The sequence below is a fragment of the Tympanuchus pallidicinctus genome, unplaced genomic scaffold (assembly GCF_026119805.1).
Source record: "Tympanuchus pallidicinctus isolate F22 unplaced genomic scaffold, pur_lepc_1.0 scaffold22, whole genome shotgun sequence".
In the NCBI taxonomy this organism is placed as follows: Eukaryota; Metazoa; Chordata; class Aves; order Galliformes; family Phasianidae; genus Tympanuchus; species Tympanuchus pallidicinctus.
This window is the reverse complement of record NW_026294739.1, coordinates 14,515,201-14,530,700: the sequence shown is the minus strand read 5'-3', so window position 1 is coordinate 14,530,700 and position 15,500 is coordinate 14,515,201. Positions and strand designations below refer to the sequence as shown.

Below are 15,500 nucleotides of genomic sequence, written 5' to 3'. Positions count from 1 at the left end.
GTTCACATGATAGTCTGGAAAGAGGAGCAGTGTTCAGCAAGATATAATTTCATGGTTGTGCGTCCTGCAGATGACAAGTACAATGTCATATACTCCTGGCACACTCGCAGCACACGACTTCATTCCTGGAGAGCTCCTGCAGAACTCCCTCCTTTCCCACCCAAAGTGCTGACAAGCAGAATGATGACTGTTTCCACTTACTCTGTCTGCTCCTTGTGGACGATCCCGAGGAGCTGGGACGGCTCGTTTGTTGGGGTCCAGACTGGGAGAACTGGGGGGCAATGGTTGGGATCTTTCCCTTTCTGGGGCTGGCACTGTGCGTTTCAGGAGTGCGAGGGATCTTAGGTTTGCTGGTAAAGGCTGAAGAAAACTCACTGTAGGACATGGAAAAGGGTTAGCATGGAGAGAAACACAGGCACAGGAAGCCTGCAATCAAGTGAAACCAAGTGACAGCATCCCATATTCAGGGAGACAATCAAATGGAGAGGAACATGACAGCACTGGTACTGCTGCAGGGCACGCACCCACCACAGCCTCGAGCTCCATGGACGTGCCTCTTCTATTCAAACCTGGCTCTTTAGACAACACCATTGAACCTGTTAAGCTAGGCCCCTCACAAACAAGTAACAGACATTGTTTTGTCCACATTGTTTGCTATCACCTTTTTCTTACACAGACTCATTCAGAGGTGCAAACCGTATATAGGGATACTACAGCATAGGAATGCATCCTTGTAGGCCACAACACCAACAGACGCAGAGCCTTGCTGGCTCCCAGCTGTGACAAGATTCATAGATCTCCCAAAAGTCTTTATCAAAAGCACAAAAAGCTACAATAGCTTCCATAAAATACATTCCCTAAGCACACAGGTACCTCGCTCACACTGAGAACACTGCTGTGATTTCATATTCTGCACATGCTGCAAGAATACCAGTCTTCAGGATTTAGTCCATAACTACATGAGGACACACTGTCCTTTCCTGTCCTTAGCATAAATATATTTTTTCTGGTATACAAAAAGTGAAGGCTACTAGGAAATATAAGTTTGTAACATAATTTCAGATCTATATTCACGCTGGTTCTGGTAAGGCAATTTTCTCCTAAGGGGAGAAAAGATTAAAGTGAAATAACAGCTTCATGAAGAAGCACACTGTATTAAAAGGAAATAAAAGCAGAGTCAAAGTAGGAGATCCATAAAAGTGCCATCGAAAGGAAGGTGATTAAATTTTATTTGGAAAGTCGCAGTGTTATTAGCTCCATCAAAAGAACCTTTGTGAGCATCAGAGAGGGTGATTAGGGGATTTTCAAGACATTTAATCCCTCCCTGCCTCCTGGGAATGCTGCTGAGTCAACGATCGCCCCTGCTTCACCTTGCAGGGAGATTTGGCAGCCAGCGCTTCTTTATACTTGATGCAACATTAACTGTCCATATTTTGCATTCCTATGTGCTAACCATTAGGGACAGACACCAACTGGTCTCCTCAGAACCACCTCCGCAGCCCTGCACCTTCCACTGAGCATGACAAGTATCAAACCTGCACCATTTCAAAAGAGGAGGTGGCAGATGGCAGCAAAACCAGCAAAACAAAGCCAGAATCCAGAGATGGGTTAAACTTACCCTGTGCTCTGAATCACACCTTTAAATGTCTCCCCCCATAAAACAGTTTCATTGTTACGGCTTGTTTGTAGTTTTATCCACTCGGGCTCAAGTGCTGCGTTTCAATACAGTTGTGGTATCTTATGTGGACTAAGGTGTGTTAACACAGATGAAAAAGCAAGACCCAACAGCCTCAGCAGTATTTGAGCCATAAATAAGATTCTTCATTACTTGCAAATACCTTTATCAAAGAGAAGGAATGCAAAATGGTATTGTATGATGGCTCACGTTATTTGCAAACTGCCTGAAAAGGATTATATGAAATAACTCACTAGCAAACACTGTAAAGGTCAAAGAACACTCTGCTGGTATTCTGACAGGATGTACAGCACACCTCAAGTCTCCCTGTGCTCAGGTGTCACTGAGCTACTTCATCTTCTACTACATCAATACACAAAGACCAACAGAAACAGGTTGTTCAGTTTTCAATGGTATTTTACCTATCTGGCATCCGTTAGGATTTGAGAATCCTTTAGGATTTGAGAAAAAAAGCAGCAAAATCCGCTGTGGGATAATGATCTGTGATATTTGGTGAAGAAGTCAATTATGACAAAGTATGGCAAGCTGAGAGCAAGTGCTCTAACACAAAAAAATAAAGCAAAACCCTACATTTGCACTGATGAGAATGAAAATTGTCTGGAAAAATGGAAATAGTTGTCTACTCGAATACACAACAGACTGACACTGAGATCTAAATAAGCCAAGAGGTGTGACAAGACTTGACATATAAATGGAACGTATCAACTGCTCTCTCCAAGAGAAGCACACTCAGACTTTTGGCCAATTTTACCAGACTGAAAGAAAGGGGAGAATGGAGTAGACCCTCCAGAGCTTAATCTCTTTATGATGATACTGGCCCTAGTCACGATAAAAAATAAGGGATTTTTTAAGCAAGCCTCCACCATAAACTCAAGTCTATTACAGATGCATGCCTTGTTAGCTAAGAAGCACAACACAACTGTATTTTTACATGGACTCATATAACCATAAAATGATTTAAGCTGAAAGGGACCTTCAAGATCACCTACTTCTAACTCCCCCCCTGCTATAAGCAGGGACACCTCCCTCTAGACCAGGTTGCTCAAAGCCCAGTGGATCAAAATGCAGCAGAGAAGAACAGTGCAGAAGCAGCTGCCAGTCTGGCTTGCATCAGCTGCAACCATTTGTTCCTACAAAAACACAATAACTGTGATGGACAAGCCACTAGTAGGGCATCTCAGACTGATTTACTGCAAATGCAGCTTTGCAGATCTCTCTGCAGTTAAATCCTCAATTAATGCTGCTCAAGGAAGAGGAGAAATTCTCAGCATCTCCACGAGTCAGTCTTCCTTTTTCACACAGAACTTTTCGGATGGTCTCAGTATTTCTGTAGTAAGGAGGCTCCTCTGACAGTAGACGTGACCAAAGCAAGGATTATTAATTCACTCTGTTTTGCAAACACGTGAAAGTATGCTTCCAAGGAGGAAAGAACGAAAGGAAGAACAAAAAGGCAGGTCTAGCTATTGCAACACCAACATATCAACAAAAGACCCCGACACAGAAAACCCTATGTTCTGCTTGGACTGTGAATGGCTGCATTCCCACATTTGTAACTTGAGGCTGCTTTCGTAAATCCCAATTACTGTATGCACGGTGAGGGAGCACGAGATGAAGAGATATCACCTCCTTCTGCAGTGCTGCATCCGTTCAGTTAGAAATGTATTACTGAGATTTAGACACACTTATATTCAGAAATATTCAAGATTATTGAGGACATATCTTTTTAACAATGGATAATGACTGCAGGAAAGCACAGCCACACACTGAGGGCAAGATACTCCCTATTTATCATCTCTTGCAAGCTGAAGCCTGAGAAATAGCCTCCCACCGTCTGCCAAAGCACAAAGCAAGCAATTTGGTCACAACATTCTCATGGTCTGTCTGTATCTGTAGTAAGTGCTTAGCTAATGTTAAGAGAGGCAACACTGAAGTAAAACCAGTAATGCTGGGATAGTACGACAGCTAAGCACTTCAACTGCTCAACAGCGATAATTTGTTGACAGTATATTATTTCTCAGATCTCACCATGGAAGTAGCACAATTGGAATATATTTATGCGTATATATATATAAAAGAATCTGTACACCACATAGAAACAAAGCTCTAAGCAAATAATGCAGTTCCCAGGAGTGCTGGAGCTTTAACTGACATGGGTAATTAAGCCCTTCTGAAAAATCTGACCATGAAGAGTCACTAAAACCTTTAACGCATCTCCACCCATTCTGTGTTTTACTTTTGGAATGTATTTGCTATTAACATTTCTATACTCTCACTGTTTAAAACTTGGCCCAATCAAATTAGCTTTAGGAAAAAGCTGTTAACGTCTGAAGGACACATGCAGGTCCTGAAAAACTTTGGTCAATCTTGGTCCAACTCCTAATGAATTCCTACTTCTCATCCAGGATATAACATCACCGTCCTCCATACGACAAAAGCTGCAGAGGGCTCAATGTACGAACAGAAGGAGAGCAAGATCTCTCTTCTTTTCACAGAAATTGTTTCAAGACAAAGTTGAAACTCTCTACGGGGAGAGCATGTAATACTGACTTCCTTGCTCTTCCCACATAGGAAACAAACCATCAAGGACTGCAGTCAGCAATGCCAGCTTCTCAGCATGTTTAAACACAGCATATCCACTTAAATGCTTAATCTCTCTTCTGTACATTAATTCCTGCCCTCTTCTCATAGCTACACCTCTTTCTTTACTATTCCAATGATTTTTCATGGGGTACAGTAGAGTCATTTAAGGAAGCAATCAGGAAGCTTTACTTGCAGAAAACCAGGCTGTGCATACATGTGATGTTCATTAGTAACATCTTGCTTGAGGTTTCTCCCATTCTAGACCAGATGCTTAGAAATTGAATGGCTGCCTCTGGCACTGCTAAGGGTATTTTGTTTGGCAAGCACTACCACAGCTGTCTCAGACCAGACTACATCATACATCAAATGACTTCACAGATTGTCTTCACAGCAGCATGGAATTAGCTGGTAAATCCCCTCAGACTCCTCTCACACTCTTAGATATCTATCTGGATAAATCATACCTATGAGAGTGCCCATTCACTTTGTCTTGGGTGAAGTCAGTAGACTGGGAAGACAAGATATCACCAGCTTCAACGCTTCGGTCCATCCTATGGCCTGATGAGAATATTTTAGATGGCTTCATTTCAATTGCTGTTTTAAAAGGAAACACAATTCAGTGAGGAATTCTTAACAGTTTGCTAGAAACACAATCAAGTAGCTGTGTGAAAGAAAAGCAGAGACAAAAGCAGGCTACTGAGTTACTGTGGCAGAGCACTCTGCTGCTCATCAGCTGAGCCAAGCTAACTGCACGTGTGCACACTTCTGGTCCCTTACAACTGCAAAGCAAAACACGCTTCGATCATTTTCAAAGTAGCTCCACTTTGCATTTGTGATGGGCTAGGAACACACAGACCTCCAATTAACATGTATCAGTTAATATCTGATGCCTTATTAAAGTCACAGGAATGCAACCACCTGCACCGGTCTGTCCATATCCACAGCAACAGCTGCCACAGCAGGCAAAAAAAAAGAAGTGTTCAGGACACCTCTGTCAGAATTGAGCTCTATTACATTTGCTCAATAAATCTCACCTTCTGCCTTGTGCTAATGTGAAACAGGACAGTCAGCTTGCTGAGAGACACAAGAGTATCAAGATGTGCAAGTCCAATATGAGGGCAGGAAAATCCCTAGCTCCATTTCTCTGCATTCCTCCCATGCCTGCGACAGATTGCCCTCCTGTTTATTTGCTCACATGCTGATAGGGATAGAGTTCGGGCCCCTTTCAGACAAGAACTTGGCTGCCTAGTGCATATTCTGTCTGGGATTCACTGTGAGTATAATAAGATGACCGAGGTTCATCTTCAGTCCACAAGTTTTCTGCTTGTAGGAGGCAAAAAAAAAGGTCAGAATTACTATTATAGACACATTTCCAAACTGATCACATGGGAAGATGGTCCTAGACAGAATCAGAAAAATGAGAAGGCAACACAACAACAGGTGACTAGATCCAGGTGCAGAGGACACAGACAGCAGGAGAGGTTTCTTGATGTTAAGTTTTGCTTCCTTGAGACATGACCTTGTTGATATCAACGGTTCACATAAAGCTTTTCTTTTTACTCTTGGTCTTTCATCATTCATTTCATGACTGGAACTCATAAAACTGTGAAAACCAAAGCATTTGTGTGATGCTGAAAAACACATACTCTGAAATGAGTAGCTTCCTGATACTCAAGAGGTCATTAAATTGCATATTCTATTTCACAGCAACGACATTTGACCGGGCATTGTGAGAGCCTTTATAAGCAGTACAATCTAGTTATCTTACTAGTATCCATCTGCACACAGTTTTGACTGAAAATAGTTAGCAAACGTTTTCAGAGGATACAAAAAAAGGTTAGAAAATATGAGGACATTACAGTTGGCAGCATTTTCTTCATCATGAAAGCATTAAATCCATTCTCTCCTTCAAAAATTAGCATTTGCTTTGCTGACTTGCTCAGATTCCCTTTGTAAGCCGCCCCACAAATCTCTGCAAGCAATCCACCAGACAGCATCAGCAGCACAGATAAGGAGACAGAGGTCAGCGAATGCATTTCACTGGCAAGATATGAACAAGATGTGGTTCAGAAGGCACACTGGCTCCTGGTGGCTGCATAATGCCTTGGAAATAGCATCCAAAGGAGAGCCGAATCTACAACACGCTTTAAAACAGCAACTAGCAGCACATTTTATACCTGCTTTGCTTAATTTCCTTTACAGAGCATATGTACAACTCGATTTCTTTTCCTTCTGACTTCCCTGTAGAGCAGGCTTAGCTACACTCAGCATGCTACTGCATATAGCAAGGCTCAAGGACAGCAGCTCTCACTCCTGCACAATAGCAAGAACCCAAGTGCCCAGCTCAAGCAGGAGCTTCATCTGCTTCTATCATGGCCTTTCAGCATGTTATATTTATCAGCTCTAGGCATTATGCAAATGGATTCCTGTCTGCAAGACCTTGGTTACTTTTCTGAGAATCCTTTTCATTTCCTCTAGGAAATTCAAAAAACAAGAAGGGAGAGAAAAAAGCTTTGTTATTTCTTGACTGCTTCAAAGCATATTTTTCAGGAAAGTAAAGGCAGGCTTTTGTCTCAGCTTATTGGTAATTCTGTACTAGACGTGCTGCAACATCCTTTATTTAAGTTTGCAGAACATTTTGCCTTAAAACTCTAATTGGAAACGACAATGAATCCCTGCAAACAGGTCGGAACAGTTACATCAAAAGTTGCACGACTCTGTGGATATTAGATCAGAAGTATTTCAGAAGCCTATAACCTCTTAAACTCCATCACATGTTTCTGAGCTCTCACGTCCAGATGAGCGTGCGCTGATTTCAGTGCAAGTTGCAAGGACAGAATCTTTAGCAGCATCACCCACAAAGCAGCTACACAGCACAGAGCTTCCCATCCTCCACAAGCTTTTATGGTAGCAGTTGCAAAATGAAGTAGATAACTGCAGCTGCCTTGACTTTTATACAGGGGTCTGGCCAATGGAGCCTGCAGGTGCCAGCACACAGTAATTCATTTAGATCTAAACAAGGCTGTATTTGATCAAGTAAGTGGCTCTGCCTGTTGGGAAGTGCACTGTGTCTGGGCTGCGGCTCTTTCCCTAGGCAGAGAACGTCATGGAGTGAAAGAAAATCCACTTAGCATGTCGGAAGCCCTGGGTATGATCCCTGACCCTTCCACAGGAAGGGAGATGGAGCGAGGCAATGGAGACTATTAGTGTCTGCTGGGCGCACAGCACTTTCTGCAGCTGTTCATTCAGCTGGAGCTGAATGTGGTCCCAGGATCACGCAGGCTGCCCCAAACAGAGGGCATGCTCCAAGGCTACGTTGAAAATAATAATTCAAAAATCTACAGAACACGTTGGGTCCCAAATGCTTGCCCCAGTCAAGACAGACACCAACAACTTCCTTACATGAAGAGGAAGCGCAGAGGTCAGCAATGCCAGAGCTGCTCCCGGCACAGACAGGAGGAGAACCGCTCAGCAGAGACTGGGAATTTTCATCTCTATCGTGATAAGAAATGGAATCGTTTTCTGGCCTGGAGGAGAAAGGAAAAGGCAGGCCGGTGAATATTTGCAGTTACCTGAGCAGAAGTTTGATTTTCTTCAAACTGCCTGTAATAGAAGAAATTAAAATCTGTATTTTTCATACAGCAAACTAGTGCCAAGGCCATAATTTAACTGCACAACTGTAGCTTCCCCAGACCAGCTGACGTTGGACGTATTTGGAAGGAACATTTTTTCCTACAGCAAGGAAGAGCCAAGGAAAGGAAACTGTACCTCCTTACAGTCTGAAGACCCAAAATACCAGCATGACACTTAAAGAAAAATACTACAGCAGTGGGCCTGTGAGGTCTCTAGTTCTCAGCTTTTTCATGCATTTAAGTTTTGCTCCTGATTATGACAAGGATTTCACTCTATAGAGAGCAATACACAGCACTCATTTAAAGGAGGTAGGATGTAGAACCGTAGATTTCCCAAGTTAGGTGGGTCAATGAGCTGAAGATGAGAAAAGGAATGAGATGGCTTGTTAATAAGCAATAAAACCCAGGAGAAGTGAGAAGGGTGTGCAAACCATGAAAAAAAAAAACGGGCAGACGCAGAAAGTTTCCCTGTCCAATAGCAGGTTAAGGCAATTAAGCTACATTTCTAGTTAGAAAGGGAACATTCCAAGGAGGCAGTTAGTGATTTCTCAGCTAAACCAGTTTCTAAGGAAACAGCTAGCAGAATATTAAGTAGCTCAGCCCCCCTCCAGTGATCTCAGCAGTGAGGCTTTGGAGAGAAGGGAAAGGAAAAAAAGCAGCCTTGCAGTATTTCCTGGCTCCCCATAAAGCAAGAGCTTGTCCGTACAGGGATCCCATGACAATTCATCTGAATTAACCAGAGACTTGTCTGTGCTGGGAAGTCAGAGAAAAAACAGCATGGAATATCAGCTCCTTGTGCAGTAGCTCCTCTGTATTGATTTTCTGTGTGAATACTCCTATTCAGCACCAGAAATCCCCCTCTTCTTTTTTGACTCCTGAACCAACAACTCAGAGATGCATTATAGCATCTCATTAACAGCATTCTCTTTCATCATGTTTTAAAGATGGAATACGTTGCATCAAGTCTTGCAAATTTTTTCTGCAAACATCTCAGGTAATTCAAATTGCCCCGAGTTGCTCCTAAGTAAATATGCTACACAAGAAAGTAGGAAGTGACACTTCTCATATTATTTCATCTGATGGGAATGTGAGCCATCTGAACCATTTAAAATATGAAATACATCCACTTCAGATATTGCTTTCAAATTAAAGCAGATAAGATTTCACTACTTGCATTGTCTTGCTCTTGCAACGCTTCCTACTAGAGGATTTCTCATTCTAGTGAGTCAATTCTTATTAGAATTAGAAAGGCATAAAGCCACCAAAGTGCATCAATTACCGAACAAAATCTAGTTCAAGCATGCTCATTCACTGCCTTTTTCTTGCACACAGATGTGTAAAAAGGTGGCTTTATTCTGCATCTAGCAGTGACCTGAAGCTGCATTACAGAGGCTGGGGAGGCGTTCAGAAGGAGGTTCATGCTTTGATAAAACAACAACACTGGCATCACTTGGGTAATCCCAGGATTCTGTTAAGCAAACACGTTACCCAGGTAGATGGTGCAAAAAAAAAAGAGGCATTTGATCATTTGATCAATTTGATCATAGAGAACATTCCTGACACTTTAATTGTAATGCATTACATCGCACCAGGAAATAAAAACTATTTCCCCTGATTTGACCTGTTTTTTCCCTTTGGAAAGTCACTTCATCTTCACGTGCTAGTTTTCCTTTCCACTTCTAAAGCAGGAATGGAAAGCTCGAGACACTCCAGTAGTAATTAAGACTTACTCTTGAAAAATACTTTCTAATACTTTCTTAATATACAAAATGCTAAGCAGGGCTACCTAACAGCTGGTGCTGTTGAGTATGAGCAGTATGAGTCCAGATCTTCTAGTCCACTATGGGAAAAACACCATGCAGGGGAAGTGAGACTCTGAACACAGACCCTACGATGATGTGGCACTGTGTATTTAATCATGCATTAGCCAGTTCAGACTTCTAAGGCATGCAGTTCTTTTTTTCTGCAGTCGTGCAAAACATTATCTAATCTCTATGCTACTAATACAAGTTTGTATAAATTAGATGGTGTTTTCTTCACACACACTCTCTTAATATACAGGAAGAGGGAGAGGGCTTGCAAAAGCTCTGGACATTGAAATGGTGCAAAAGCTGATGACCGTGAGAAATGATGCAAACTCCAAATTGGCATCCAGGTTACAGCAGGCAGAAGTAGGCTCCATGCTCAAACAGAGGTCACTCTTTCCAGGCTAGCAGTCAGAAAAAATAAAAATAAAAACTCAAGACTGCGCAGGACAAATTCTGCTCTGCAAAAGCCAAAGCTTTTCTTTCTGCCTTAGAAGTGTGTGTTTCATTCACCTTCCCTAATTTTTTTTTTAGATGTTTCCTGACCTTTTTTCATCCCCAGATCTCATATGCTATACTTGTTCATACTGATACTATAGTGACATAAATCAATATAATCCCACATGAATTGTACTGCTGCCAAAAACAAAACCCCACAAAAACATAACAGTTGAAAAGAAGTGTTTCTGGTGAATCAGGAGGGCTCCAAGTCAGTTCACTTGCTTGTTCAAATGCCAGTGCAAAACAGTGGTGGAAATGGACACAGGCAGGATAAAGTTGGAATCACTCCCCATCCACAACATTAAGCTCAGGTCAGATTCAGCTATACACACAACTACTGCCTATGTCAGTCCTCTGTTGTCTGAATGGACCTTCCACCTTAAAATGTGGAAGAAATGTATTTTAAAAACTTGAAAATATGAACATGGAAGCAGAAAGCAGCAGAGGAATGACATGGGACAGTCTTCAGAATACCGAGCTGATAGAATCCCAAGCCAATCCCAAGTTTTACACGCCCCATACAAGCTACAAACAGAACACACTGCAAGAAAAAGAAAGGATTATGAACACAAGGAATATAATGCAACTTCAAATCAAACCGATCAGTAAACATTTGTTCAACTTGTTAAATTATGTGACGTCAGCCAACGGATGTTTCTCTGCCTGCCTGCAGCATTCTCCATTCTGTTCTGATCTTTAAAGAATGACAATGGCAGTGCACTTTCAAGTATGGAGATTTTATTTATCTGGAAGTAGGAAGCATTTGTTTGTTTTTTAAGATGCTTTCAAAAAAAATTCAACTTTGCCTCATGTGTTTCAACTTACGTTGGGTATAAATTTCTGTGATAACCTGGTGTCACAGGTCTCTGGAGAGGTTCATCTATACTCTGATGGACACCAGAAAACAGCTTCCTCTTGGTCTTTGGAGTATGAGTCATTATCTGAGACAAAGGTAATAAAGAAATGGAAAAACAAAGAGAAGACAGTGGGAATAAAGGTAAATGGAGCCACTGAAGACATTCTATAGAAATACGACATTGGAAGATCAGTTGTGATTCAGTGCCACAACATACAACTCCCAGTGATCACTACGGGCTGTTCCATGACATCTTATCTCAGGTCATCTCCATCACCACCACAACCAGACTGTGGACTCTGAGATCCAGAAGGCAGTCACACTTAAACTTGTCGCAGCATAACAAATGACATTCATGCCAACTTCAAGCTTTTTTACTTAATGGCTTTTTGATGCTTGAGGTAAGACATACAATACTCGATCTGACATAAAGCCTGAATAATTAATCTTCAGACCAGCAATATTCCAGCATTAACTTGCTCAGCATTTCTCTTTGTGTGTCACAATCACTGACCTAGCACCAGAACCCCAAGGCTGCCTTCAGTTTCTTATTAAGCTGCAGCCTGACCACCTCATGAAGGGGCAACTGCTGTTCTCAAACTTACGCTACTTCTGATCTACAGCTAAGAAAAAGGGTGAAAGGTGTGGACTGCTATGCAGGTAGAACCTATCCTTTAAAATAACAAATTGAAGACAGAATGATCTTAGAAGGCAATGAAAGTTCTGAAATTAAACACTTAATCCAGCAAGTTCACTTGTTACAGATCATGGAAAGCAGTACTTACTCCCAAGTATTCAGTTGTCAACAGCTTCTCTCCTGTAAGCTCTCCCAGTTGAGGCTGTAAAACCTCATCTTTGTCCAGGTCAGCCTCCATGATGTCATGGTCCTCCTGCAACAGCAACACGCAGGTTATCTGAGCACAGGTTCCGAGGAAGTTTTCATTTCAAATTTACTTCTCACTTCAGTAGTCACTGAGATGATATGTACTTTCCAGATAAATGACTGTCAGTGCTGCACACGTGAATTATAATGTACAGCTAATTTCTACCAAAAAGGCAGACACCCAGATACAAGCTCAACTGAGCTTTTAATATAATCAGAAACTAGAGAGTCTTGAGAGAAGAAAGATCAACGCCTTCCTCCAAAAATTATTCAGCAGAAAGCACAGTTTGCACTTCAAAGTTGTCATCCTTCAAATTTCCAGCCTCAAATAATTATTCCTTGACCTAAGAAGGGCTCAAGAAAATCTCAGTACTTAGCACTGTTGCAGGACACCCCATGCTAGTCTGAAGAGATGCAATGCTCCATCCCTAACAAGCAGCTGCTATGAAGTTTGTAGTTGTAGTTTTTACAGATCTACCCATACAACCAATTTTAGTTATGCAGTACAGACTGAAAAATGTAACCTAATGCTGTTTCTCAGCCACATTGGAGGCTTCCCTTCCCCCCTCCCCCCACTATAATTATTTTCCATATACAAATTAAAGTTTTTTGTAAGCACTACTGAGACACTGGACTGTTAAGATAAGGTTGTACAGGACCTCAGGGAAATGTTCCATCTGCCTTCCTCTCCCAAGGAAAGATATGCTACAATCAGCTTGGAAGTTGGTAGGTGTGGGAAATAAGCCAGATCATGAAAAAAAACACAGATAAACACCTGTAAATTGTCCAACAACCATCTGTATCAAACAAAACAGAAAGACAGCACATATGCTGTGCTTAAGACAAAAAAAGAGTTACAAAGACTGGCTTTAGAAATCGTTTGCTGGGAGGGTTTTTTTTTTTTTTTTTTTTTACACAGTATGACAAGGCAGCATCAACAGCAAAAGAATATTTGACAGAACTCTTGCTCATTATGCAGAAAAGACAGACCATCACCCCGATCTTTCATCAAGCTTTTTCCTGCATGCTGTATCTAACTTTGCTTCACTGGTCAGCTCGGTGTCCCCAGGTCCCACCTCACCCACTGTGCTGGGTGACACGTTTTGTCACCTGGAGAACTCTGAGTTCTGGTTCCTGGGAAGGATCTCCCTGCCAGTCTTGCTCCCTGATGTTATATAACACACCAGGTAACTGAGCCTGAACATGCTCCTCCTCTGGCTCCCTGCTTGGAAGAAAAGCTTTGACAGATGTACCATGCCTCCATTGCTGCTAAAACACAACTGGTGCCCTGTTCACTGCTGCAACACACACTGGAAGCAAAGCCCTTTATCATAATCATAGAATTGTTAAGGTTGGAGACAACCTCTAAGATCATCGAGTCCAAACATCAAATAACACGATGGAATCAATCCCACAAGTACTGTGATGAGATTCAAGTTGTAGAGCAAACATCCAAGTGTTTAGGGAAAGTTTTGTGTTAATTATTTTTCACTAAGTAACACTAATGTTAATAAGCACATGATGAAAAAAAATTAATACTCTTTATTTAAAAAAAAAAAAAGCAGTCCAATTTCAGTTGCATATCAATGGGTTCTTTGCTTTTTTGTTTTGCATTTTTTGGGGGGGGAGGTGGTGGCAGTGATGAAAAGGGCTGGCTAGATTTTCTTTTCCCCCACCATTTTCGTATCAGACCCTCTGTAGCTATGAATGGTCATGTCTCTCAGCTGCATCTCTAACGAATGATTTATGGGGCCTGGAGAAACCAGTTATTACCACAAGATCTGTTCAAAGCCAAAAGAATTGAACAACTCTAAATTAGACACAGGCAAAAGTGAAACAAACAAAAACAGCAACACAAGAAACCAGGAAAGGTAATAGCAACAGCATGGAGACACTTTGCATGCTCTTGGAAACAATAAAAGAGAAGGTAAAAATCAGATAAAAGACTCACTTTGTTGTTTCTTAAGTTTTGAGGGAGTGAAAATTGGCGCTGAGCAAATCAGCAGCGTACCAGCAGGTCATCTGAATGCATGTCATAAATTGACAATATATGGCCGTATACCGACACACGTCTGCAGTAGCTTTTAAGCATTACATCAAGACAAGACTTCTGCCAAAGCCTTCCAAAACTTTCTGCTGTCAGATCACAATACCAGATGCTATCACAGGGCCCCAAAGAACAATAACTCTCAGCATTTCCAAAATACAAAAGGGCCTCAAGCATTGAGGCAGTGAGACAACAAACCTTCCTTTGCTTCGTTAAGAACACAACAACATTATGAGTTTCATATATCCTTTTGCTGTCACACTGTTTGCAGACTGTGTTTTCTGTGTATAGAGACTAACAAAGCAGGCCTACATGTGACAGAACAGAACTACAGCTCCCAGCAGCAATAAGGATTGTAAACTCGCCACAATCAACATTACATTGGTGGTAGTTGTAGAACTGCCTGAATCTGAATTCTTTGAACATAATAGCAAAGCTAAGGCAAAACCGAAATCAGGCACTTTGTTTCAAAAGCCTATTGTTATTTTTTGAGTAAAACAAGGAGTGACCGAGGCCTGTTGTAATCACATGATGGTGGTAAGAACACGTCTCAAATTGATTTGACCTAGAGCCTTGGCTGGGACGGTGAGCAGCAACTTGTCCGGGGGACACAACTGAATAGGAGAAATCTTTTCATTCCCAAGAGCAGCAGAAAAATCAATCGTCAGTGAAAACATGCAATACTACCATACAATCCAAAGCCACTGCTTTCACGAAGGGCCTCCTTATCTCTATGCTTTCACAACAGTAACCTTCAAATACGTGTACCAGCATTCAAGGGAAAATATCACAACCTTGGATCCTTGCAAAACACCGAAGACACTCAAAGCCTTGGAATGCCAGTTGAAAGATGCTAAGCAGGGTAATGAAAGAAAGGAAGTTCTAATATGAATTCCTAGAATGACCACCTGCACATCAAGCACCGATTATGAGTTGGAGGAATGGGAAGAACAGGTTACTGAAAAACTCACTTCAGAGCAGCAGGAGGTGAAACAATTACAACAATCTGATTAGAAAAAGCATAGCACAGTTTACAGAACCCATTCAGGAGAAGAGAGATAACTGACTAAACTAAAATCTCCTAAACCTAGAAGTGCCACATAGCTCCAAAATCAGGGGAAGGCATCACAAGAACAAAGCTAAACGATACAAAAAACAATAACAAAAGGAAAAAAAGATTACAAGGCTTTCCTGGACATGGTGGATCCAGCAAAGCGCTACGCTCAGTGCTGGCTGTGAGCACACCACACCTTTTACAACATATTTACATTTTTCTCTGTTTTCACAATGTAACGGGTTCAAAGTACGTTTGAAAAATGCTCAACAACCTGCAGCAGCAGGGCAATTTTCGAAGTGTAACAGGGTTGTCGCTGTTGGTTAGCATTTATGTGCAACAAGTTAGCAAACACTGACACAACAGGCTGGCTGAATTCTGCAGGACTTTAACTCTTAGTCCGTCCAGCCCAAAAACTCACTGTCTGTAAACTCAGTTTCCAGTAA

General features: G+C 41.7%; 1 protein-coding gene across 9 annotated transcripts in view; it reads right to left on the bottom strand.

The window, feature by feature from the left end:
- The window catches only part of ARMC9 (armadillo repeat containing 9), a 57,498-nt gene that overhangs the window by 5,950 nt on the left and 36,048 nt on the right, over positions 1-15,500 (bottom strand). For 8 of the 9 annotated variants that reach the window (XM_052686885.1, XM_052686886.1, XM_052686887.1 and 5 more), the window contains 5 exons: positions 11,856-11,960; positions 11,040-11,155; positions 7,679-7,803; positions 4,741-4,870; positions 202-374 (listed from right to left, as the gene is read on the bottom strand). In XM_052686885.1, coding sequence (XP_052542845.1) covers positions 202-374; positions 4,741-4,870; positions 7,679-7,803; positions 11,040-11,155; positions 11,856-11,960 — 649 coding nt within the window. Of the gene's footprint in view, positions 1-201; positions 375-4,740; positions 4,871-7,678; positions 7,804-11,039; positions 11,156-11,855; positions 11,961-15,500 lie in introns of those variants that run through there. The other variant, XR_008207736.1, reaches the window with a different exon arrangement.